Below are 25,884 nucleotides of genomic sequence, written 5' to 3' on the forward strand. Positions count from 1 at the left end.
CATGAAGGTCATTGATAACAAGAACATTTTTGGTAGAGTGGAGGGGACAAAGATTGGCATGGGTTCAGGAAGGAAGGAGGGGAACACTTAAGATAGCAAGTATAGGTAACTCGAGTTTTGCTACATAAATGAACAGAAAAATGGATAGGAGATGTGGTTAAGAAGGAGTGGTGGGAAAATTATAGCATGTTGGTAAGCAAGACAGGAGTGGTTGATTAAAGAGGAAATTGATAATGCAAAGGAGAGAGGAAATCACTGGGGCAATGTCATTGAGTAGACAAGGGATAAGATAGAGCACATAGGTGGAGGGATTGACCCTAAATGTGAGCATGGATTGATTCTTTATGTAATGAAGAGAAGGCAAAGTATGGGGCTTACGTGCAAGTCAGTGAGTAGATGGGGTGGTAAGAGCTTGTGAAAGTTTCTTATGACTGTAGGGATGGGTAAGAAGATTTGGAGGTTTGAGGAGAAAAGCAAAGATGTGAAATACTTAAACCCAAGCAAATGGGAAACAGAATAGGCTAAGGAAATGTGGATGATTTGTGGGCAGTTTAAATGGCCCACCTTGGGCTGATGGTTAGGAATCTAACTAGTACTCCCACTAACCTCTATTCCCAGCCAGCAAAATCAAATACTCCCACCAAAACATACATATTTCCCACAGGCTTAAATGAGTATTTGGGGGATGTGGAGTGCAGCAAACTGAAATGCCTTCAGCACCCAAAGTGGTAATGTAAATGCATGAAAAGAAAGGATATAAAACCTTAGGAACTGGACATTCAAATTCAGTTTGATTTATTTGATTTATGGATCTATGGTGGGGGAATTTTTACCAGGGAAGTATAAATTATAGTTTGCCAAACATGAATCAAGAGGACTAAATCACAATTACTTTCAGGTTGTATCTTAAGACTCTCCCACTTCTTCAGTATCTGGTTGAATGGCTAAGACTTTTAAAAATCTGTTCACATCAAAGTATTAATCAGTCAATTGATCAGCTTGTGTAAACGACTGAAATTAGACCCTTGCTCATTTTGAAAATGGGGAGAGAACATTAGTCTACAGAACAGGGGTATTCTAGGCACCCAGAGGGAGAATAGAGGTCACCACTGAGTTAGCTTTCTTCATAATTCTTCCTTCTTCCATGACCTCATCTACAACCCCTGTGCATGAGAAATTAGAAGGTATGAAGGGGAATTTTGACATAAGCTCTCACATCATGTGCACAGTTCATGGAGAAGGTTTCTGTTTAATTACGATGATATGTGAGGGGTTTGTTCACTTTGTTTTTGATTTCGATGGTGATGGAGGAAGCAGGGGAGAAGAGTGACAGTAGGGGAAAATGGATATATAAACCAGTTCCCGGATGTTTTATGAGTTTCTGTACCATAATAGTAATAATTAAAAGCAAACATAGAGGGAAGCAGATGTGACTCAAGTGATTGGTCTTCCGCCTACCATATGGGACGACCTGGGTTTGATCTCGGGGGCCTCCTGATAAAAAAAAAAAAAAAAAGCATAACCACATGGTGAGCCCAGTGCCCACACAAGTGAGTCACGCAGCAAGATGATGACACAACAAGAGAGAGACAAAGGGGAGAGTCAAGGCAAGGTGCAACAGAAACCAGGTACTGAGGTGGTGCAAGTGACAGGGAACCTCTCTCCACATCAGAGGTCCCCCGGATCGAATCCCTGTGAATCATCCTAGAGGAGAAAAATGAGAAGAGAAGACAAAAAAGAGAAATAGATACAGGTCATTGTAATATTGGCTTTGAGTATATGAAACCTTACTGGGTACAAGGGTATATGCGTTTCCTTGCTTTGTATGATAAGCTTGAAGCTTCGCTACCAATGTTGTAATCTAATAAATTAGCAAAATCTGCTTGTAAAATATTAATCTCAAGGCATATGTCACCTTTTTCCTTGTTACCTTTATTTTTCATCAGTCTTAACTAAATTCTCTGAACCTGCTTTGGAGGTTTGTTCATTCAACATTTTTCCTTTCTACATAGTGGCAAGAAACAACTGTAGAAAGAAATTAGGGAGATAGAAATTTTTAAAGTCAAGTTGCACTTAGAGTAATTCCTTAATTAGGGATAAAGGGGAAAATGATGAAAAACAACAATGCAAAGCTTATGGATATGTTAATGTTTAAATGAATAGAAAACATTCTGTTTACAATAAAATGCTAATACAAAAATGTCATTAAAATTACTAGATGTGAGTACATTTTCGATATTTCAGACCGTAAATACTTTGTTTTCTTGGTTTGATAGGAATCCAAGCAGACTTTAATATAAGTTTTTTTCATATATAGTACGGTGAGTATTATGAATTTGAGCTAGTGCCTTACTTCAACATTCTTTAGGACCAATATTTGAGAGGCTTTGACCAAATAACAGCTTTCAGAGATATAACTTACTTAAAATTCAACTTACTCATCTTAAGTATACAATTAGATGAGTTTTGATAAATATATAGTCATTTAACTACCACCAGCCAAATATAGAACATTTCCATTATCCTCAAAAGTTCTCTCATTCTCTTTGCTGTCGAGCATTTCCCCTGAACCTGGTCCATGGAAATCATCGGTCTGCTCCTATCACTGTACATTAGTTTGCATTTCTAGATTTTCATATAAATGAAATCATATAGTAATGTAGTCTTTTATGTTTGGTATATTTTCACTTAGCGTAATACTTTTGAGTTTCATCTATATTGTTGCATATATCAATACTTCATTCCTTTTTATGGCCAAGTTGGTATTCAGTTGCATAGGATATACCACATTTTGTTTATCCATACATCTGTTGATAGAAGTTTGGGTTGTTTCCAGTTTTAAATTATGAATAAATAAATAAATTATGAATTACTGCTACAAACATTTGTGTACAAAGATTTGTGTTCTTGGGTAAATACCTAGGAATCTTTTTGGTTTTAGCCATTCTGGTAGATGAGTAGTGGTATCTCATTATGGTTTTAGTTTTCATTTCTATAATGACTAAGGGTGTTGAGCATGTTTTATGAGCTGCTTTGCCTTTCATATGCCTTCTTTGGTGATGTCGGTTTCAGTCTTTTATCTAGTTTTAAAAATTGAATTGTCTTTTTATGAAATTGTTGGTTCTTTATTTATTTGGATATAAGTCCTTTATCAGATATGTGATTTGTAAATGTGTTCTCCCAGTCTGTGACTCACCTTTTCATTTCTTTAGCATTGTTTTATAAAGAGCCAAAGTTTTTAATTTCAATGAAGTCCAACTTCTTTATTTTTTTCTATATTTTTTATGCTCTTTGTGTCCTAAGAAACTGTTGCCTAACTCATGTCACAAATATTTTCTCCTGGAAATTTCATAGTTTCACCTCTTACATTTCAAGGATATAATGTACTATAAGAATCAAAATTTGTTTGTTGAGCTTTGCTTTGCATGTAGATATCCAGTTTTATCACTATTGAAAAGACCATCTTTTCTCCACTGTATTAACCTGTCAATTTTACTGAAAATGAATTGAACATATATGTGAACTCTGTTAATATGTGTATCTAGCCTTTTTCCAGTACTACATTGTCTTAACTGCTGGAGCTTTATAGCCTGTCCTGAACTCAGTGTAAGGCCTCCAACTTTATTCTTTCTTTTCAGAATTGTTTTGTTTTTCTAGTTCCTTTGTATGTCTATATAAATTTTAGAATCAGCTTTGTTGATTTATTTTTAAAAGTTTGCTAAGAATTTTCATTAGGATTGGTTTGAATCTCTAATATCAGTTTGGAGAAGAAATGTCATCTTAATAATAATGAGTCTCCCAATCTATGAACATGGTATATCTCTCCATTTATTTAGATTGTTTTTAATTTCTGTCGGCAGTATTTTGTAGTTTGCAGCCTTGCACATAATTTTGTTAAAGTATTTCATATTTTTATGCCATTATAAATGATAGGATATTTTTATATTGACCGTGTACCTTGCAATTTCCCTAAATTATCGTTTTAGTTCTAGTTGCCTTTTTTCTTTTTTTGTAGAATTTCTACAGTTGATCATTTTGTCTGCAAATATAAACAGTTTTACTTCTTCCTTTTCAACTTGCATGCTTTTTACTTCCTTTTCTTCCTTATCGCACTGGCTAGGACCTTTAATACTATGTGTCTAGTAATAAGTACTGTCATATTAACGTAGTACAAATAGATGGTTACTTCATCTTATTTTAGATAGGAGGAATTGAGAGAATCAAGAATATTCCACCTAATAACTTGTTTTACTTTTTCAAACATGCCTGTCTGCCTAAGCCCCAGAGAGCTACTAGGATAGGGAAAATGTTGATTATACATTAATCTTATATCTTTGCATATGACTTACAAACACTGGAATACAAGGAACCTACTATTAAATGAAACCTCTGCTGAGTGATTATCGGTGTTTAAAAAGTGCTAATATGAAATTTACTATTGAACATTGAATATGACTGTAAGACTCAAACCAAAGCTTTCTCTTTAGCATTCAGGCTCCAGACCACCAGTCCTGCTTTCAAATCTCCTCTTAAATTAGTCACTACATCTGTATCAGGTTTCTCTACTCTCTCTCACTTTCACCACCACCATCTTCCCCCCACTCCCCCACCCCCCATTGTACTACATTTGAAGGCTTCTACAAACGTGAACTTTTACCAGGTATCCTAGTGCTAATGAAAAGAAAAAAGTGGCTTTACTCATGCACCTATTTTTTTTCTGTATTTCCTATTCTTTTCCTGGTGTTTAAAAGATTGGGAATGATTGAACAACTGAACTGAATTAGGAGAGAGGGAAGGTGTTCTTTCCAGCCTGTTACATATTTCTGCCATTAATAATTTGAACATGCCAAATGCAGCAAGATATGACTTTCAGTGCTAAACTTAGAAGCTACCATGGCCTTTGGGGAAAAATACAGTGCCAACAGCTCTTGTCTCTGCTATCTTCTTCCCCTCTAAAGTTTTTCTTCCTATCCTGGTAATTTTGTATCCTTTTTCTATCCCTCAATTACCTAAAATCATATCCAACAAGATCTTTCTCCATTACCTCAAAGTTGGGAAAACCTCTGTTCAATGCCCTAAATCACATTTTCTATCTGGGCACAACTATGGCAATTAGCTACTGTTGTAATTAAGTAATTGACTTTATAATGTCAATGAGAGCATCAGATTGTCTTCACCTTAAATAAATGTTAAAGTAATATAAATAGACAACATTTACTGATCATTTACTAAGGATGATCTCAAATAATCCTTTCTGAGATTGTATATATTTCCCAAGGCCATATATTAGGAAGGAGTGGAATTAAGCAAACAACCCAGAGTCTATTTGATTCCAGAGCCTAGTTCTTAAAGAACTCTCCATGGCCTTCTCTTCTTTGAACCATCCCCATAAGCCAGTGTTTCCCAAAGTGTTGCCCCCCAACCCCCTGCACCAGAATCTTCTTCGAGATTCCTGGATCCCACCCCATATACACAAAATGAGAATCTTTGGGAATGAAGACTAAGAATCTTCATTTTCAGCCAGTTCCCCAGATAATTCTTAGGCCATTGATGTTTGAGAATTACTGCCATAGCTTCTTCCCTAGGAAGAAGGACCAGATCTCTGCACTTTGTAGTAACTGCCATAAAATGTTAGCTTTGCATTTTCCATAGGAACCTTCAGTCAACTTGTTTAGATAGATTCAGAGAATAAAAATTCTCCATTTTGTATAGCCTGTGTCTAATAGATCTAGGTGAGCTTGCTCTTTTTTTTTCAGATACTACTTCATAACTCAGAACTGCAATAATGGACTCACATGGTGAACCCCAGCTATTCACAACCAGCAACTATGTATCTACAAATGTAAACTGCCACCTGTGTGGTATTTTGATCATTTAAAGAGGCTTACAATACTTGGGTTTGTTTCCAATTTTGTGTCATGTTACCACCTGTTTTTGAGCCTTGTGAACATATAATTTAAAAACAAAAAGCAGGAAAATGTAAACTATTTTGATCAGAAGTATCAAAATGGTATATGGTGTTGGTATCAGTGTATCTGCTCTGTTCTTTGGTGTCTTTCAAACTACATAAAGCAACTACATTTTCTTATTTTTTTAACTTCAAAAGAAATCCCATATACACTAGAAGAGTAGAGCCTGCTATTCTTTTTCAATCTTGAAGAATCTGAGATTTTTGTCTTTCAGTTGAACTACATACTGCGTGATTCTTTATCTTCTGAGTAGAAAAGTTTTGTACGTACTGTTGCTGTTTGACGTTATATCTTGTTACTGAGTATTTCAGTTTTCGCTTGAGAAGATGTACTTTAAACGTACAAAACATTGTTGATGTTACCCATACATTTACCATATTATATGTTGTTTATTCTTTCCTGTATCTTTGACCTTCCATCTACAATTATTTTTCATTTATATGAAGTTCGTCCTTTAGAATTTCCTTTAGTTTGGGTCTGTGGGTGATGAGCGCTCTTTGTTTTTCTGAAAATATCTATTTTTTTTTTAAAAGATTTATTTATTTATTTAATTCCCCCCTCTCCCCCGGCTGTCTGCTCTCCGTGTTTATTTGCTGCGCCCTGTTTCTTTGTCCGCCTCTATTGTCGTCAGCGGCATGGGAAGTGTGGGCGGCGCCATTCCTGGGCAGGCTGCACTTACTTTCGCGCTGGGCGGCTCTCCTTACAGGTGCACTCCTTGCACGTGGGGCTCCCCTATGCGGGGGACACACCTGCATGGTGCGGCACTCATTGCGCGCATCAGCACTGCGCATGGGCCAGCTCCACACGGGTCAAGGAGGCCTGAGGTTTGAACTGCAGACCTCCCATGTAGTAGGCGGACGCCCTAACCACTGGGCCAAGTCCACCACCAGTGCTAATTTCAATGTTTGACTCTCAGAGGATACTCTGACTTCCTTTCTTTCCAAGTTTTTCTTGGGTTTCTCCCTGTAATCCACAAGTATGATTAGGACTATACTTAATGGCATTCTTTAAATGAGGGTATCATTAGAATCCCCAATCCAATATATTCCCCTCTGCTTATGTTTATTGTGTGCTGTCATTCTAGGCATCATCAAATTATTTCTACAAATAATTTTTCAAATATATTCAGAAATAGTTAAAAGCAACTAGAATGTAAGACAACATGAGCAAGAAAACAGTGGGAACAACATACAACAAAAACAGAGCCAAAGGGAATTCAGATTTTGGAATTCTAGACAGAGTGTAAAACAATTATGCTTCCTATGTTCAGGAAGATGAACAAGCTTTAAAATCTGGCAGAGAAGTAAACAGAAAGGGACATAGCAGATTTGAATAAGAGCCAAAGAGAAATTCTTAAAGGAATAATAAAAAATTAAGACCTTGATGGTTGGGGCTAAAAGCAGTTAAACAAAGCTAAAGAAAGCATCAATGAACTGGAAGATAAATCAAGAAAAAAAATCTAAAATAAAGCTCAGAAAAAAAAAAGAAAAATATCAAAGAGAGGGCAAGAACATAAAACAGGGAAATGTTTTAATTATAATAACTGAGTGAAAGCCAAAACAATGTAAAGAATAATGGTTAAGAATCTTCTACAACTTGATGTATAAGTTTTGGTAATGAATGGTGGTAGTGATGGAAGCATAACATTATAAATGTAATTAATGTCACTGAGTTGCACAATTGAAAGTGGTTAAAATGGGAAATTTTATGTTGAACAGATATTTGATAAAGTTGAATAATTTCTTATAAAAATTATAAGAAAAATAAAACTATAGCCTAATTATTTAAATATAATACTCTTTTATGAAAACTGAGGAGTCAATATCATCTCATGCTAAAGCACTAAAATCCACATTTTGGTTAAATTCAAGAATTATCATTTTTATTACTAAGTTAATGCTAATGAAAGCAATAAGAAAAGAACTACCATAAAGACTGGAATACTGAAGATAAAACTGGAAATAGGAAATAGTTAAAGAGAGACTAGTAAAAATCAACTAGAATTTGGAAGGTAGTTACATATAAAGTTATATTAAACAGTAGATTCTACTTTGCCTAAAAACAGACATACGAACATATATTTCAGTTACAAAAGTGACAAAAATTAGTGACATTATTTAGGAATAATTTTTACAAGAAAATCAAAAAAGTATGATGAAAACTGAAATCTTATTAGAAGGCATAAAATAGTATTTGAACAAATGGAAAAGCATATCTTTTACTTGGATGAGAAGATAGTACTGAAAGAATGCCATTTCTTCCAAAATTATAATGTAAATACAATGCAAATGAGGGGAGGAATTTGTTTTAGAATTAATTAAATACTCTTAAAGTTTATCTTGCAAAATATTTTCCAGGAAGAGCCAATTTTAGTGTGAAGAAGAACACATTGGTAGACTTGCTTTACCAGATACTAAGTCACTAAGGAAATCGGTGTAGGAGTGAACATAGATTAGTGGACCAGAAGAGAGAAGGGAAACTAGATAACTATGCATTTGAAAGTGTGCTATATGACCAAGTTGGTATTTCAGTACAGTGAAGAGGGATTAATTAATAAAGAGTCTTAGAAAAAGTGATGGTTTGAAAGAAAGTAAAACTGGATTATAACCTTAAATGGAAAAAATATTTTTTTATCTGTCAGAAAAATATAAAATACACATACCATCTGTAGGAATTTTATATAATTGATGAATTCTAAAAAGATATATTGGGTTATGCTTGTAATCCGATCTGTACGTGGGCATGATTGAGTTATGATTAGGACGTTGAGTCCCCACTCCTTGGTGGTTGGGGACTCACAGATAAAAGGTATGGTGAAGAACAGAATTGAGGGTTTCTCATGTTCGAGTTTTGATGTTGGAGTTTGATGCTGAAGAGCCGGGAAGTAAGCTTGCAGAGAAAAGAGAAACCAGCCCCAGGAAGAAAGAAACCTTGAACCCAGAGAAAAGCAAGCCCCAGGAACATAGGAACCTAGGAAGCCTGAACCCTCACTGATGTCGGCAGCCATCTTGCTCCAAGTAGACTTTGGTACTGAGGAGTGGGGAAGTGCTTTTGCAGTTACCGAAATGCAGGAACAGTTTTTATAAATGGGTAAGGGGTATTTTTTGGAGGAATTGTGAGGTGCTCGATGGAAAAGGCCTAGATTGCTTTGAAGAGACTGTTGATAGCAATTTGCATGCTAAAAAGACTTTTTATGATGCTTTAGAAGTAAATGATGAAACTATTATTGGAAACTGAAGGAAAGGCAATCCATGTTTTAAAGTTGCAGAGAACTTAGCAAGATTAACTCCTGGTGTTGTACAGAAGGCAAAATTTGAAAATGGCAAGCCTGGGCATTTACCTGAAGAACTTCCCAAAATAAATTCAGAGGCTGCAGCTTGGCTTCTGCTTGCAGCTTACAGCAAAATGCTGGATGAGAGAGAGAAGCTAAGGACTGAAATGTTTGGCAAAAAGGAAAGAGACTGATTCCAGAAGTTCCAAGCCTTTGGAAATCAAGTTCCCAGATGAAAGTGCCCCATTTGAGGACTTAACTAAACTTAGACCTGGTAAATCAAGATTGAAGATGCAGTTAATGCAGTTATCTAGGAAAGACCTGTGGAAAGTCTTACCGTCTGATGACTTGGACCTGCTTTCTGCATGCTAAACCAACAGACTTTTTGAGAGAGCTGTATGAACAAAACCACTGTCAGCCTGGAATAAAGAGGACATGAAAAGGAGAGACTGAGGGAGAAACAACCTCAAGAGGAAAACCATGAAAGCTGAGATCTGGAATTAGGACATCACCTTGGGCCAAAGAGAAGAACCCTACCCATGTGTATAGAGAGGGTGAGTTTGCCCCAGCAGTTGAAGAGGGTGGATGTCCCTGCCCAATGTTCTGGGAGAGGTTTGCCATTCCAGGGTACAGAGAGGATGGAGCACATTCCGCAAGGATTAGGGTGGTTAAGATCAGCACCCCACAGGTCTTAGAGGGGTAGACCTGTCCCCCAGAGGTTAGGGAAGGCCAGGTGATCAACTCATTGCTCTGAGAGGGTTGAACCTGTATGCCAAAGGTTAGGGGAAATATTATCTTTACTTCAATGTACTAGGGAGGGTTAAGACTCTAGCCCAAAGATTAGATAAGGTGTGGCAATCACTCCAACACTCTTGGAGGGAGAGGTCTGGAGCTTGGTCAACACCCAGATGCTTGATGAGGGTGGAACCAAGAAAATGGCCATTGGGCAAGCATGTGGAAAGGGTGAGTTCCCATAAGGCACTAAGGAGAAGAAACCATCATCTTAAGTTTACTCTCAGACTGAATTCGAATGGACGATGTCCTGTGGGTTTACTGAACTGTAGTCCCATGACTCATATTTCTCTCCCAGTTTCTCCTTATTGTAATGAAAATGTTTATCCTATGTCTGTCCATTTGTGTACTGGAAACAGATTGTTTTGTAAGTTTCAGAGGTCTATCACAGACAAGGCTTTGCCCCAAGACAAACTATATTTCTTTAAATTGATTATGATATGATTTAGTACTTGCATTGTACCTGATTTAAGGCTTTTTTGAATATTGTAATGACTATTTGGAATTCAGAGGGTGAAGTGTAGCAATTTGATATAATTGATGAATTCCAAAAAGAAATATTGCATTATGCTTGTAATCTGATCTCTGCCTGGGCATGATTGAGTTATGATTAGGGCATTGAGTCCCCACCCACCAAGGGCTGGTGAAGAACAGAGTTGAGGGTTTCTCATGTTGGAATTTTGATGTTGGAGTTTGATGCTGAAGAGCTGGGAAGTAAGCTTGCAGAGGAAGGAGAAGCCAGCTCCAGGAAGAAAGGAACCTTGAACCCAGAGAAAAGCAAGCTCCAGGAACATAGGAACCCAGGAAGCCTGAACCCTTGCTGATGTCAGCAGCCATCTTGCTCCAAATAGACTTTGGTGAGGGAAGTAACTTATGCTTTATGGTGTGGAATCTGTAAGCTCCTATCCCAAATAAATACCCTTTATAAAAACCCACCAAATTCTGGTATTTTGCATCAGCACCCCTTTGGCTGACTAATATACCATCTAAGGGCAGGGAGACAAGACTAGGAATCCAAACGCTATAACAGAAAGATAAATGAATTTGAATATACACACACATACATGTAAAAATCAAATATTTGCTTGCCATTAGCTAATAGTAAAAGATAAATAGACTACTCAGAGGAAGTAGAAAGAAAGCCACCTCAAAAATAGAAAATGCCATAGATGAAGTTTCCATTTTAAATTGTAATTGATGATTCACTCATATCACTTGATGTTAATGCATCACTGTATCAGAATACTTTTGGCCTTTCCTATTAATAGTAGAAAACCTGACTTAAACTGACTGAAAGATAAGAAAATGTAGTGACACATACAACTAGAAGTTTGTCAGTAGTAGAGCATGTTTCCAGGTTAGGCTTTGGTACCTAACCATGTCAGCAAGAATTTTTCCATTCTAACTTCTCAGCTATCCCTCATTCTGCCTTCAATGGTATCAGCTTTATTTTATAGGTGGGTTTCTTGTGACTCTTTCTTAGAAACAAGGAAACTTTGTCCAGAAACACCTCCTCATATTTCATTGTCCTGAACCAAGTGTATGCCCATTCCTGAACTCGTCCCTGAGAAGGGAAATGGGATTGCCATGATTGGCCTCCATAAATTAGGGCCCATCTGTATAGCCAGGCTCAGTCCTTTAGAGGGCTTTGCTTCTGTACTCTTAGAGAGAAGTGGACTGGGTCTTAAAGAATCAACCACATTGTCACTGCAGCAGGCTTGATATCACTCATAGAGAAACCATTCAGATTGCTAAGGACCCATGCTATTATTATTTGTAATATCTTCTTGAAGGTGCCAATATCTTAGCTGATCCAGGAGAGGTCATTGTTTATAACCCTTGCTACAAAGCTCAATGTAGTAGCAGAATTATTTTTACTTTCATTTTTGATGCATTATGACTATCAAAAATATTCTCTGCAAATTTTAGACCTTTCCGTTGAAGAACCTTGACATTAACATTGACTCTTAGAGTTGATTTTACTTGGTTTTGAATTTTAGATATTCATGAAATAAATATGTAATAATAAGTACTGCTAATGAAGAGCACTTGATTTATTACTTTGTATTTTGGAGAGTTCCATCAACTGTGATTTAAATTTGATAACTGTTTCTTTTCACTCTGGTCTCGGCAAGAATATATTATTACTTAGGTCTTGTCTTTAATAATCTGTTAATGCACAAATGATGTGAAGTTATGGACTATGTTTACCTATTTTTATTCTGCTTAGAAAATTAAACTTATCTTGAAGATACAGAGAAGAGACCCATCAGAAGAGAAATAGAAATACAAAAACAAAATTTCAAGAGATTTAGGATAGGAATGTGAAAATATATGCCCATAAAAACTATCTATAAAGAATGAAATTCAGGTTGGATAAGCAAAGTTGTTCACAAAGATACCCTTTTTAGTTTCAACTTCCCAGGTTTTTAAGCCCAGAGTGGTTCTTTATTAGGGAAAGATTAGTTACTAACTTGGACTCATTTTTAAAAATTATCTGTCTGTCTGTCTATCTACCTACCTATCTATCTGTCTAGGACAAGAGGACAGTAATCCTAGAGTTTAGATCTTCAACTTTTAATTCTGAATGCCATCAGAGGATTTATGTCTGTGCTTAGCTTAAAACGTCTAAGGAATGAGGTAGTAGGCATGGAGAGGAATACAAAACCAGGAAAAATCTAGAGAAGGAGCAAGAAGGATAGGAGCCTAAACCAAAACTTAATCCAAGTGCTTGAGGTGACTGTCATCTAGAGGAGTTGTAACTCAGTAACAATAGTAGGAGCACACACTATGTGCCAAGTACTTCTCTAAGCACTTGCCTTACCTTATCCCTACTGATCTTCACAAAGCCTTATGAGGGCAGATATTGTTATCTACCTTTACAGATGAGGCATATAGTGATTGAGAACATGCCAAGGTCAGATAGCAGATAAGATTCGGGGCCAGGACTCCAATGAAGTCTGCTGGACCCCACTATTTGTTCCTTGAGTATTGAACCTAGCAGGAGGAAAAATGAGTAATGTTTCCCTCTAGGAAAGAATAGTATTTTCTCTAACAAAAAAAATGGAACTGCAGTCATACCAGTTGGTTTTAACTTGTTCATGTAAGCTCTTTTAGTTTGAAGCTGAGAGCTATCTTATTTATTGATATTTTAGTCTAAATATGTCCAAATCAGTCTATTCAAGACTGTTCTTCAGAGTATACTGACTAGTACCTAATTTGTCATGCTTATTGTCAGCCATGAACTATTATATATCCAATTCAAAGTGACACAGTAAATGATTGCTTAGTTACTAAATGCACCTTTTATCTTCCTAGTCAGTTTTGGTTTTTTTTTTTCAGTCTGAGAAACGAGGCCTCAGCATTCTTTTAACACAAATGCATATTAGATGACAAGTTACTTTATCTTAGACTTTCTGATACATGTAGTTAAATTCATGGATTTAGATCTGCTAAGAGAAAATAGACTCATGTGCAGCCTTTTTATTCCTTAAAGCAGGTTTATTAAAATGAAGTCTAAAATTAAATTTTAATTTCTTGCATATATTTGATTATGGACTAGGGAAAGTAAAGGATAATTTCAGTTAATATTCAGCTTTATTAAAGATCACTTTGGGTTATAAAAAAAAACTTATGTTTGTATTTTTCAGGCATTGAACTATGTATCATTGGATCTGATGCTTTAACAGCCATGGGCAAATCAGGATTTCTTCACTGAAATATACATTTGAGATGACAGAGGCCACATTTGTTCCTTTTGTCCTAAACATACAAATGTGTAAGGATTGGCACTCTCCCTTTCCCAGTGAGCTCTCATGCTGTGCCACATAGGGACTCTTCTAATAATGGGCTTAACTTGATATGTTGGAGACTCTCATTCTGGATATTGCATTTCTAAAATTCTGTTGTATCTTTTATTTTTTTACTTAAAAAAATGTATTGAAATATATCAGTCATACATAAACATTCATAAACAATAAGTGTATAGTAATAGTTGTGAACTTACAAAACAAACATGTATAACAGCATACAAGGCTTTTATACCTCACTCTACCACCAATACCTTGCATTGTTGTGAAACATTTTTAACTAATGATGGAAGAGCATCCTGAAACTATTATTACTAACCAAAGTATTTTCCCCCAATTTGCCCTGTTATTATTATTTTTAAATGTCATTTATATATGAACATGCATAAATAATAAGTGTATAGTAAAAGTTGTGAACTTACAAAGCAAACACACATAACATCATAACAGGGGTCCCATACATAAGCCCACCTCCAACATCTTGCATTGTTGTGAGACATTTGTTATAAATTATGAAAGAATATTATCAAAATCTTACTACTAACTATAGTCCTAATCTTACATTTGGTGTATTTTAGCCCAACCCACCCTATATTATTTTTAAAATATATATTTATGACAGAAGTTGTAAAATTACAAAACAATCATGCAAACGTGGAGAATTCCCTTACAATACCCCTCTATCAACACACCATAACATGGTGGATCATTTGTTACAGATTATGAGATAATATTGTCAGGTTATTACCAGATCCATAGCATATATTTGGCACACTTTTTCCATGCTCCCTCTAGCAGTTTGATATAGTTATAAATTCCAAAAATAGATACTGGATTATGTTTGTAATCTGGTCGGTACCTGGGCATGATTAAATTATGATTAGGGCTTTGATTGGGCCACATCAGTAGGGCATTTAGTCCCCACCCATCAAGGGGTGGGACTCACAGATAAAAGGCATCATGGCAGAAGACAGAGTTGGAGGTTTGATGCTGGAGTTTTGAGCTGGAGTCCAGGAAGTGAACATACAGGAGATGAACACAGAGGAATAGAGATAGCTCCTTACACATAGCAGAAGCCCTGGGAAGAGAGACAGAGTCGCTTGCCTGACAGTCTACAGCTGGCCTTGTGGAGTGAGCAGAGCAGCTGAGCCCAAATAGAAATGCAGCTCCAGGAAGAGAGAAACACTCAGTCCAGAGAGAACCAAGCCCCAGGAAGAGAGGAACCCAGGAAGCCTGAACCCTGGCAGATGTTAGCAGCCATTTTGCTCCAACACGTGGCCAAAGACTTTGGTGAGGGAAGTAACTTAAGCTTTATGGCCTGGTAACTGTAAGCTTCTACCCCAAATAAATACCCTTTATTAAAACCAACCAATTTCTGGTATTTTGCATCAGCATGCCTTTGGCACTCCCCCTCTATCAACACAGTGTATCTTTGGCATAAATGCATGAATATTACATTATTACTGTTAATATTTTTCCCATGCTTCTCCACATTAACACCACCCTGCAGTAGTGATGTACATTCACTCTAGCTCACAAGGGACACTTTTGCATCAGTATCATCAACCACAATTCTCATCCACCTCTGGATTTACTGTGTTATTCAGTACCTAGATCATTCTCTAACTTTCTGTCAATTGGCATTTACACCCCTAGACTACCATTTTCAGCCACATTCCCATTTATAAACCAGCTGTTACTCACTATAATGTTTTACCATCAACTCTGTCCATTTCCACACATTTACAGTAAAGCTAATTAAAACTTCTACATACATTAAACATCAGTAGTCCATCTCAGTCCTCCTCTTATCTCCTTTAAGAATCTATCACCTACCATCCGGTCTTGAAGGTATTTTCCTACAATTTCTTCTAGAAGCTTTTATATTTAGGTTTTTTATCCATTTTTAATTTTTGTATAAGGTGTGAGATAGAGGTCATCTTTCCTTCTTTTGGCTATGGATATCCAGTTCTCTCAGCACCATTTGTTGAATGGACTGTTCTGCCCAAGCTGGGTGGGTTTGACAGGCTAGTCAAAAATCACTTAACCATAGATACAAGGGTCTGTTTCTGAACCATCAGTTTGGTTCCATTGGTCTATGTGTCTGCCTTTTGCCAGTACCATGCTGTTTTTTACCATTGTAGCTAGGTAATATTATTTAAAGTTTAGAAATGAGAGTCCTCCAGCTTTGCTTTTCCTTTTTAAGATGTTTCTGGCTATTCAGGACCCCTTACTCCTCCAAATAAATTTGATAATCATATTTTCCATTTATTTAAAAAATGCTGGTAGAATTTTATTGGGATTGCATTGAATCTGTATTATCAACCTGAGTAGAATTGACACCTTGATATTTAGGCTTACTAATCTATGAGCATGGAATGTTCTTCCAATTATTTAGATCTTTTCTGATTTCTTTTTAATAGTGACTTGTAGTTTTCTGAACACAAATACTTTACATTGGTGGTTACATTTATTCCTGAATATTTAGGTTTTAGCTGTCATATTTAATTTCCACCACTCTTTTGACATTTTTACTTTTATTGATATAATCTTCATTTCTAGACTCTCTTCCAGGCCTCTCTCTCCTGTCTTGTCTTTTCAGGCTGTAATACACCCTTTAGTATTTCCTGCAAAGCCAGTCTCTTGGTTACAAACTCTGTCAGTTTTTGTTTATCTGTGAATATTCAAAACTTGCCCTCATTTTTGAAAGACAGTCTTGCCGGATATAAGATTCTTGGCTGGAAATTTTTCTCTGTAGTATCTTAAATATATTATACCACTGTCTTCTTGCCTTCAGGGTTTCTCATGAGAAATTAGCACTTAATCTTATTAGTGATGCACTACTTATATGTGATGCATTGCTTTTCTCTTGCATTCTTGAATTCTCTATTTGTCTTTGTCATTTGACATTCTGATTAGAATGTATCTTGGAGTTGGACTATTCAGATATATTCAGATGGGAGTATGTTTTACTTCTTGGACATAGATATCTATGTCCTTCAGTAGGGTTGGGAAATTTTCTACCATTATTTCTTCAATTATTCCTTCTGCCCTTTTCCTTTTGTTCTCCTTCTTGGACACCCTTGACATGTATGTTATCATGTCTGTTACTGTCTTTTAGTTCCCTGAGACCTTGTTTAATTTTTTTCTATTCTTCAAGCTCACCAGTCCTTTCTTCTCCCTCCTCAAATCTGCTATTATATGATTCCCATATATTTTTAATATAATTTATTGTGCCTTTCATGCCCATAATATCTGCTATTTTTCTATGTATGCTTTCAAATTTTTCTTTGTGCTCATCCAATGTCGTCTTAATATCCTTAATCTCTTTAGCCATATCACTGAATTTATTAAGGAGATTTGTTTGAACATCTGTGAGTATTTTTCTCAACTCCTTTATGTCATCTGGAGGCTTATCTTGTTCCTTTAACTGGGCCATAGCTTCCTGTTTCTTGGTGTGGATTGTAATTTTTTGTTGGTGTCTTGGCATCTGGCTTACTAGAATATTTATTCTGGGTGCAGTTTTTCTCTTAGTTTAGGGCTTTCTGCCCTTTCTCCCTTGCTGGTTGTGTAGTAGGAACCAAGGAGGTGGTGCTTTAAACTGTGGAGGCTCAAGCTGCCCTCATTGCACCAGGGATCGATGAGCTTCTCCCAACTTTCTTCTTTTCCAGGGTTGGGGACAGAGCTACAGCTGTGCAAGCTGTGCAGACCTAGACTGTAGTTGCCCAGAGAGACTGATGAAGCTTCATGCCCCTTTCTCCCCTGTCTGTGGTGGGCATTGAGCTACACTTATGGGCAGCAGTCTATGCAGTGTGGGTCCAAGATGACCACAGTTGCCCTGTTAGAGTTCAGACTATTCAGACTGTGCCAGCCAAAGGTACCTGCAATTACCTGGAGAGGCTGGTGCAGGGCCCACCAGCCTCCTCCCTACCAAAGGTGGGGCTGAAGCCTAGACTAGGCTGAAGCCTAGGCTAAGGCTGCTGGCCGATCTGAGTGGAAGAAGCTGTCTCTACCATCTCTGTGATTTTCAGTCAGCCCACTTCCCCTCATGCTGGGGGTGGAGTAAAAATGGCTACTAACCTTATTCCCACCTGGACAGGTTCAAACTTTAGCTATTCTTAGTGTTATAGTTTAGCCAGTCAAATTTACTAATCAGTAGCTGAAATTGGTGGCCATCCATCTTTTCTTCCCTTGTTTTTGGGAATTGGATCTTCCAACTTCAGCCACAGAATATCTCCTGAGGTAGCATGTGCCACCAGGGTAGGATGATCACTGACCTCCATGGCATGGCCTGTAGTTTCCCGGAGAGACTGGCGTAGGTGCCCCCAGCTGCGTTTCTGCTGGAGGTGGGGCTGGAGTCTAGGTTAGAGCTGCAAAATGATCTAAATAGAAAGAAACCAGTCCCTACCAGCACTGGGATTTTCAGTCCACCCCACGTCCCCTCATGCCAGGGGTGGAGTTAAAATGGTGGCTACCGGCCTCTTTCTGAACTTGGACAGATTCAAACTTTAGCTGTTTTTAGGGTTATACTTTAGCCTGCCAAATTTACTAATCTGTAGCTGAAGTTGGTGCCCAACCATCTCTTCTCCCATGTTTTTTAGAAGTAGAGCTTCCAATTTCAGCTGCAGAACAGCTCCCGAGGCTACTTGTGCCTCCAGTGGAGGGTGGGCACCGACGTCCAAGGCATGGAGTCTTCTCTGCAGATGGGCTCTTCTGTTTAGCAGTACAGTTACATGTGGCTTTGGGTTATCTAGAAAAACCTCTAGATTTCTAGATAACCTATAGCCACATTTCATAAAACTTAAAAAAGTTATCACAGTCAACTAACTCCCTCCCTTGTGTATAAAAGCCTTTCTCTATTTCCCACCCTTGCTCTGGAATTAGCACATTTCTGAGTCTCTGAGATCCATTGCAGCTCAGGGAGCTGAGCGTCAAGGTGGCGGGTGCCTCCCCCCCCCCCCGCCCAAGTTCCCTTTCCTTACTTTGTTGTGTTTTAGTTTCTAACTACTTTGTAATATAAATAGTATTTTACTTATATTGAGTTATAATATTCCAACATATCAAACAACCAGTTTATGATAAACTTTTGGAATATTGCTTAAATAGGCAATAAGGTGAACTTCCCCCTCCCAGACTGTTGTCATTTCTGAAAATCAAGAATTCACAGAACTCACGTTGAAAAAAATTACCATGGAGCAAGTCAGTCTCATTACTGAATATTGAAATTGTAATAGTTAACATGTCATTGTAATATACATTTGTAACAGCTAATACGTAATTGCTAACATTTAAAAGCTTACTGTTTGCCAGGCAATGAGCAAATTGCTTTATGTATATTAGCTCACTAGGCCCATATGACAATGCAATGCAGATGGCATTATTATTATTATCATTCCTGTTTTTAGATGAGAAGATAGTATACTATAAAAATGCTGGTCAAATAAGCATAGCGAAAATCCCTTTAGTTAGAGCAGGGCCCTGTGCTAGGTCAGTGCTAAGGTTCTAAAGAGGGAAAGATGTGGTTCTAGCCTGAAGGTACTTAGAGGTCTACCAAGGAAACTAGGTGTTCAAAAAAGGAGAGGGATACAACTTATTGGTTCATTGGAAAGAGTAAACATGGGGAAGTAAAAGGAGTTGCTTCATATCTTTGTTACTATTATTGGTATAAATTTAAATAGAGTAGAATCACAGATCTTAAATATACAGTTTGATGATTTTGACAAATGTAAATAGCATATAATCCACACCCTAATCAAGATATAAAACATTTCTGTCACTCAGTTTCCTCATGCTCCTTTACCATCAATCCCTACCCCCAGAGGCAAATACCGTTCTAATTTCTACCACTGCCAATTAGTTTTGACTGCATCATGTAGCTCTAATCAATCGAAGTACACAGCAAAAGTCTCCCTGACCGGAACTTCGTAAGATAAGGAAGCAGCATTGAGAGTCTGTACAACAACATGTTGTATGTCCTTGGGCGCAATACGTAAGTTCTCTGGGTCTTTGCGAAATGATCTGCATGGTGCCTTCCAGATCTAACATTCCTCTCATGTTTCTAATGTCAGAGGCCCCGCCATCCACTCAGTGCCCTGAGCCAGAAACAGTCCTGGGCTTAGCACTCTCTTCTCTCTTCTTATCCCTCCACAGCCAGGTGTTCTTCCCTTGCCCCCACTTTTTCTTCCTTTCCTTCCTGCAGTGTCAGTGAGAGCCAGCCAGCCAATTACTCTCCCTACCTCTGGCTTGCTGCTGGTGCTCTCCAAACCAATCTTTTTCCACTGCCCCCAGGAGAATCCTTGCTATCCTGAAACAATCTAGTCCCTTCTCTGTTTAAAATCCTTAAGTGGTTCGCCACCATGTAAGGTGCTTCCCTGTCACTGTAGATCAGAGGTGAAGTACGACAGCATGAAGGCTTTTCCCCTAGTTCTGCAGTATCCCTCAGTGACCTTCTCCCATGTGCCCTCTACCGGGAAGGGTGGCCACAGCTCCACCTGCCTGGCTGGCTCCCTGACCTCAGTCCCGACGCCCTGCTCCTCAGGTAGGGGCGGGCACTTCATTCTTGGCACCCTCCCCACACTTCCCATAGTCCCATGCATTCCACAGGCCTGTCTCCCTGATTGTCTTGTGGAGGACTTGGGGTAAGGGTGTGCTTGACTTCTGTCTCCAGCTTCTGAAATATGACTTTGCTGAAAACAATCCCAAAGTAATGGTCAATTATTCTTGAGATTGTTAAGGATGATGGTATATGAGTCAGGGTCTTATTCAGACTCCAAGTTTATGTTTTTAAAAATAAAAAACTTTATGGACATTTCTGTGCATTTCTGACCACTCTACTGTCTGATTCTGAGTTTTTCTTTTCCATACTTGTCATAGTAATATTGGGTTAAAGGTGTGGTTTGTTTGTTTTAACTTGGAGAAGAAGTTGTATTTAATGGGAGTTATCAAAAGTACTGGGGAGAGGATATAACTCCATAGTTGAGTGCTTGCCTCCCACATAGAATTCCTAGGTTTAATCCCTGGTACCTCCAAAAAGGAAACAAAAAGTATTTAATCCTGTTGGTGTAAAAAGGCTAGTCCTGTGCTCTTTAATTCCTAACACAAATCTGACTTAATGTGCTCATCCATTTAGTTTTAGAATGACTGATTACTGTTTCTGCAGATGAAGAGTTTCTTTCTAAAGCTCTTTCTGGTATTCTGCAAGCAGGAAAAAAACCCCAAAACTAATAAATCTGAGGCCGAGTCCCCCAGGAACAGCAGGATTTATAGCCCTTGTCTGCTTACCATGATTCACACAGTCCCGGCTTGTGGTGCGTTTGCCTCTGCCCTGCCATGTGAATCCGCATTACCATGCAAATTGATCATTGCTCGATCTATATTTTTATCTTCTCCCAAACCTAGGTAAGAATCTTGACGCTGTCCATGACATCACCGTGGCATATCCTCACAACATTCCTCAAACTGAGAAGCACCTCCTCACTGGAAACTTTCCCAAGGAAATCCACTTTCACGTCCACCGATACCCAGTAGACACCCTCCCTGCATCCAAGGAGGAGCTTCAGCTCTGGTGCCACAAGCGGTGGGAAGAGAAGGAAGAGAGGCTTCGTTCCTTCTATCAAGGGGAGAAGAATTTTTGCTTTACTGGACAGAGCATAATTCCACCTTGCAAGTCTGAACTCAGGGTCCATGTGGTCAAATTGCTGTCTATACTGTACTGGACCCTGTTCAGCCCCGCGATGTGTTTACTCATATATTTGTACAGTCTTGTCCGGTGGTATTTTCTGATCACCATTGTAATCTTTGTGCTGCAAGAGAGACTGTTTGGTGGCCTGGAGATCATTGAACTTGCATGTTATCGATTTTTATGCAAACAGCCACATTTAAATTCAAAGAAAAGTGAGTAAGATTTTAAGGTTCACAATGTAAAATTATAAGCCTAGGGGATATTTTGGAAATGTTTGAAGCCTTTGTAAACTGAGATCCATTTTTGCATGACTATGTTGAATATTTCTTACTACCATCATTATTTGTTAAAGATATTTTGCACTTAATTTTGTGGAAAAAATATTGCTACACACATGATTTGTTTTTTAAATCTCTGAATGTAATTTCAATACTGCTTATTGGCAGGGAGCTATCGCTGTGAAATAACTCGGGCCAGAGTTTTAAACAACCACCACGCTGTTAGTAGACAAGATACACACAATTCTTTTATAAATGCCCGATCCTGTTCCCTAACTCCCCAGACAACAGTGCAGATCTGGAACTTGTGAGCCCTGGCCTGGAGCAAGTGCTGGTCCTCGACTGCCCAGGTCACCTCATGGAGGCGAGCACCCTCCTCCCTGCACCCATGGCCAGTGGTGCCCAGGGACTTGCCTCTGCCCTCAGACTCCGGACTCCTCCACTCCTCAGTACGCCAATCAGACCCATTTCTTCCTTCCTTAAGACCAGCACACGGAAACTTCTTGTCTTTCAACTGGTCAAGCATTTTGATAAGAAGCCCTTCCCTAGTCCTAACATCTGGCACTTAGCTTGTGCTGACCCAGACGTCAGAAGACCACCCGTGCCCTCCTCCACATGGGAAGTAAGAACTGCCTGTGTCTCAGGGAGCCCCATGTGCTCTCCACTTTGAAACCTTCTTTTGAACTTTAAGAGGTAGGAATTAATATGGTTTCATTCTACACTCATACTTAAACTTGCATACTTTGTGCTGGTTTCCTTACAATTCGTTGTCAGGACAGCTCTTTCTGCATTAAAAATGGTATACATGAAGTCATACTTTTTTTAAAGGAGAGCTTGGAAGAAAAGTCTGAAACCGTCTTTTGAAGTTGTGTGTCTTTTGAAATATTTCTTTAAAACCTATCAAAAAGGGAAGGTTGTTATGTTTTCTATGTGGGCATAGGTATCTACCCTTTGCTATTAAAACAACAACAAAATTGCTTGCAGACGGGGCAGTAACAATTTATCCTAAATTATTCAACTGTTGTAGCTTTGACAGTTTTACTCGTAAAACTGAACTAACACCAGAATGAATCCTTTTTAATGACAGCAAGGAATATCTTTCTTTTAATATTCCAGTCATTTGGAGCCAACAGAAAATCCAGCAAACAAACAGCTCAGTCTTCGTCTGAGGCATAAAAGGGCCATCATGTTTCCCCACTGTTGGAGCTGTGCATTGCTCTTTTCTTTGTCAGGTAATAGGTATGCTGGTCAGGACAGCAGAAAATATGGGCAATTAAATGTCTTTAGCTGTTAGCAAATCTGTCAACTGTACTCTTGCCGTCAAACCAGCCTCAAAAGCTACTTACTGCTTTGTGCACTCTTCTGGCATGAATGTCTTCTCTTTAATTACATCCATTTTACTTGCTGGTGACTTTTGCCCAACAATTGAATTGTGTATTTCCCTGAAAGGTAAACACATCGTGAGCTCAATTTACTGAGCATTTTCTTTCAGAAAGTATTGGTTGGGGCAGAACACAGTTGACAGATGACTTTTGTTGGGAGAGTATTAACTAGAGCCCTTATTGAAATCACCAACCTATATTTAACTTCCCCCCACAAGCTGTTTTTAATCCTTCGGGGAGCTGCTAATTAGTTAATAAGCACATCTGCTCAAACCCATCTGTTTAACTTTGTGGTTTTTAAGGGGTTTCTCTTATAAACCCCCTCCCCTCCCCCCCTCCCCCCTTAATAAAAGAGGTTTCTCTTAAACTTCCTTGGCTCTATTTGAAACACAGGAGTAGTTCAGCAATCAGGATGACATCTGTGTTGGGTAGGAGAGAAAAGCTGTGCCTTTTCTTGAAGGTGTTTACAGTGTAGCCTGTCCAGGCTGCCTATGGGCCTTCAGGGCAGGAGTGCTTACCCTCCTTAACTCTGAAACCTTCCAAAGGGAACTTTATTTTTTTCTTTTGATCATAGAAAACAGGTTTAAGATAAAATGCAAACTTTATCTTATCCAAAATGCATCATTGTGAAGCACCAAAACTGGTGGAATAGACATTGTACTTGCTTTAAGAATTAGAAATAACTTCAAATTGAAGAAGAATTTCCCATTTTGCTGTTTGTTCTTTTTTGCAATAAGGCTTCTTTTACACTGGAATTACTTGTTTCTCTACACCTTTATCTGTGGTATAGCCTTTTTTTTCTTTTGTTTAAAAAAAAGTGAAGAAATATACAGTTAATGACTTAGAACTTAAAGCTATGTAAAAATGATGTCGAAATGCCAAGAACATTTATTTAGCTTCAGTAATCAGAACTGGCCTCAAGAATGAGCCCTTCCACACATGCCCACCTGTCCCCGGCCTCGGAGCTGCTGTTGGTCTAGCTGCAGCGAGACTTGCAGTTCTTGCTTACGCCCTTTCAGTGTAAACTCAGTGGACTTGAAGCTCATGCAGTGCTTTATGTCCAATTGTTAAATCTTTAATTTACCATTCTGTAAAGTTTGAATAAGCAAGTATGGTTTATATGGGACATGAACCATTCTCCTTAAAATTTGAACCGACAAGAAAGGGTCCTGATTAGGTAACAATTTCTTTTATGAGACATCTTTGATGTAATGAGCCAAAATCATTTTAAATTTCATTAGAAAAACATGGTAAAGAATGAAAAGAAAATTAAATGTTAGAAAGAGGCCATAATTTAAGACTCCTAATAAAGTCCTTCCTTGTTTATTACATTCATCAAACACAGATTAGAGGAAGTTACCAGCTTCCACTTGAGTCACGTTGGGATTAGTTATTTCAACAGCACCACGGCGGAAATCTTATCATGGTCATCCTCTGCAAGGCTGCGCAGTTAGGCAAAAAGGAGACAGTCCCTTCAGGGTCCGGCTCCGGCCATGATGCCCTTGTGCACTTTTACAGTAAGGACTCTACTGAGGGAGCCTGTGGGCATTCAATTGTTTACATTTCCTTGTATAAATAATGTGCTTTCAGTGCCTTAGTTACGGGTCCCTTTTTCTTGTTCCAGGAATTCTGCAAAGTGTTTCTTAGGGAAGAGTCTCTTTTTGCTACTCCCTGGGAGGAAAATAGTTTATGAACACTGGTCACTATACTTGGTAAACACTACTTGTGATCACATCTTGAGAAGACAGCTTGACGCTAAGGTGGCAGTGAATGCTTGTGGCTGGCACGCTGTAGGAAACAAAAACAGTTTTGCCATATGATGAGCTTCAGATTAGAAATGGCCCTAATGTTGTCTTGTACCTACCTTAAGTTTTTATTTCAGAAGAGAATCTTGGTTTTTGGTAATTCATTTTTTTAAAAAAACATTATGTGCAGAACACGAAGTTTTAAAAATAATTCACAGAATGGCCTTAGTTTTCAGTGTCCTCTGGTATATTTGTGAGTTGTGTTATCTGTAATATACATCCCTGAATAAAGTGGAGTGACTTAGAATTTATATGCATTTCGTTTCTGTTTTTGCAGGAATGATGAGAACTACAGGTTATGGGTGCTACTTTCTTTTCTTGCGTCATTTTAGGATGTGTTCACTGATCAGTTAGGACTCTTTCCTTCACCTCTGTTAAAAATAATGGCTTAAACATAAAGGGAATGTATCACCTCAGTAAATGAAAAAGCCCAGGGGCCACAGATAAATTCAGGGCTCAATGAATGTCATCAAAACTTGATTTCCCTCCATCTATCAGTTCAGCCCTGCTATTGAGGGAAATTTGGTCATTCCACAAGTGTGGGGCTCTTATGGTAAACATCAGCACCACCAGCTGTTAAGAGGCAAATGGGACTCTACCCCTGTCCCCCACTGCCAGGAAGTATATAATTAGAAAAACAAATCTTGGACCCAAACCTGCTAAATATGTAAAAACGTGCTTGGCAATCAGACCCACACACAAAAATCCTAGAACCTTTTGTAAGCTCTGCAATGTCCTCACTCTGGCTTGGCATGAAAGAGCCACTCTGTGAGGGAAACGCAGTGTTCTTTCTGGAAAGGAGAATGCAGGAGCAAGAGCACGGACCTGAGTGCTAGTCCCAAGGGTAGGGGCCCCTGAGCTTATGGGATTCTTACACTTGGTTTAGTTCAAGCAGGG

At 38.3% G+C, this 25,884-nt stretch overlaps 1 protein-coding gene across 4 annotated transcripts in view; it reads left to right on the forward strand.

The window, feature by feature from the left end:
• The window catches only part of LCLAT1 (lysocardiolipin acyltransferase 1), a 223,890-nt gene extending 198,652 nt beyond the window's left edge, over positions 1–25,238 (forward strand). For all 4 annotated transcript variants that reach the window (XM_004451066.5, XM_004451068.5, XM_004451067.5 and 1 more), the window contains one exon: positions 21,240–25,238. In XM_004451066.5, the coding sequence (XP_004451123.1) occupies positions 21,240–21,742 (503 nt within the window). In that variant the 3' untranslated portion in view covers positions 21,743–25,238. The remainder of the gene's footprint in view (positions 1–21,239) is intronic.
• The last annotated feature ends 646 nt before the right edge of the window (positions 25,239–25,884 follow it).

Source organism: Dasypus novemcinctus, chromosome 17 (genome assembly GCF_030445035.2).
Source record: "Dasypus novemcinctus isolate mDasNov1 chromosome 17, mDasNov1.1.hap2, whole genome shotgun sequence".
Lineage (NCBI taxonomy): Eukaryota > Metazoa > Chordata > Mammalia > Cingulata > Dasypodidae > Dasypus > Dasypus novemcinctus.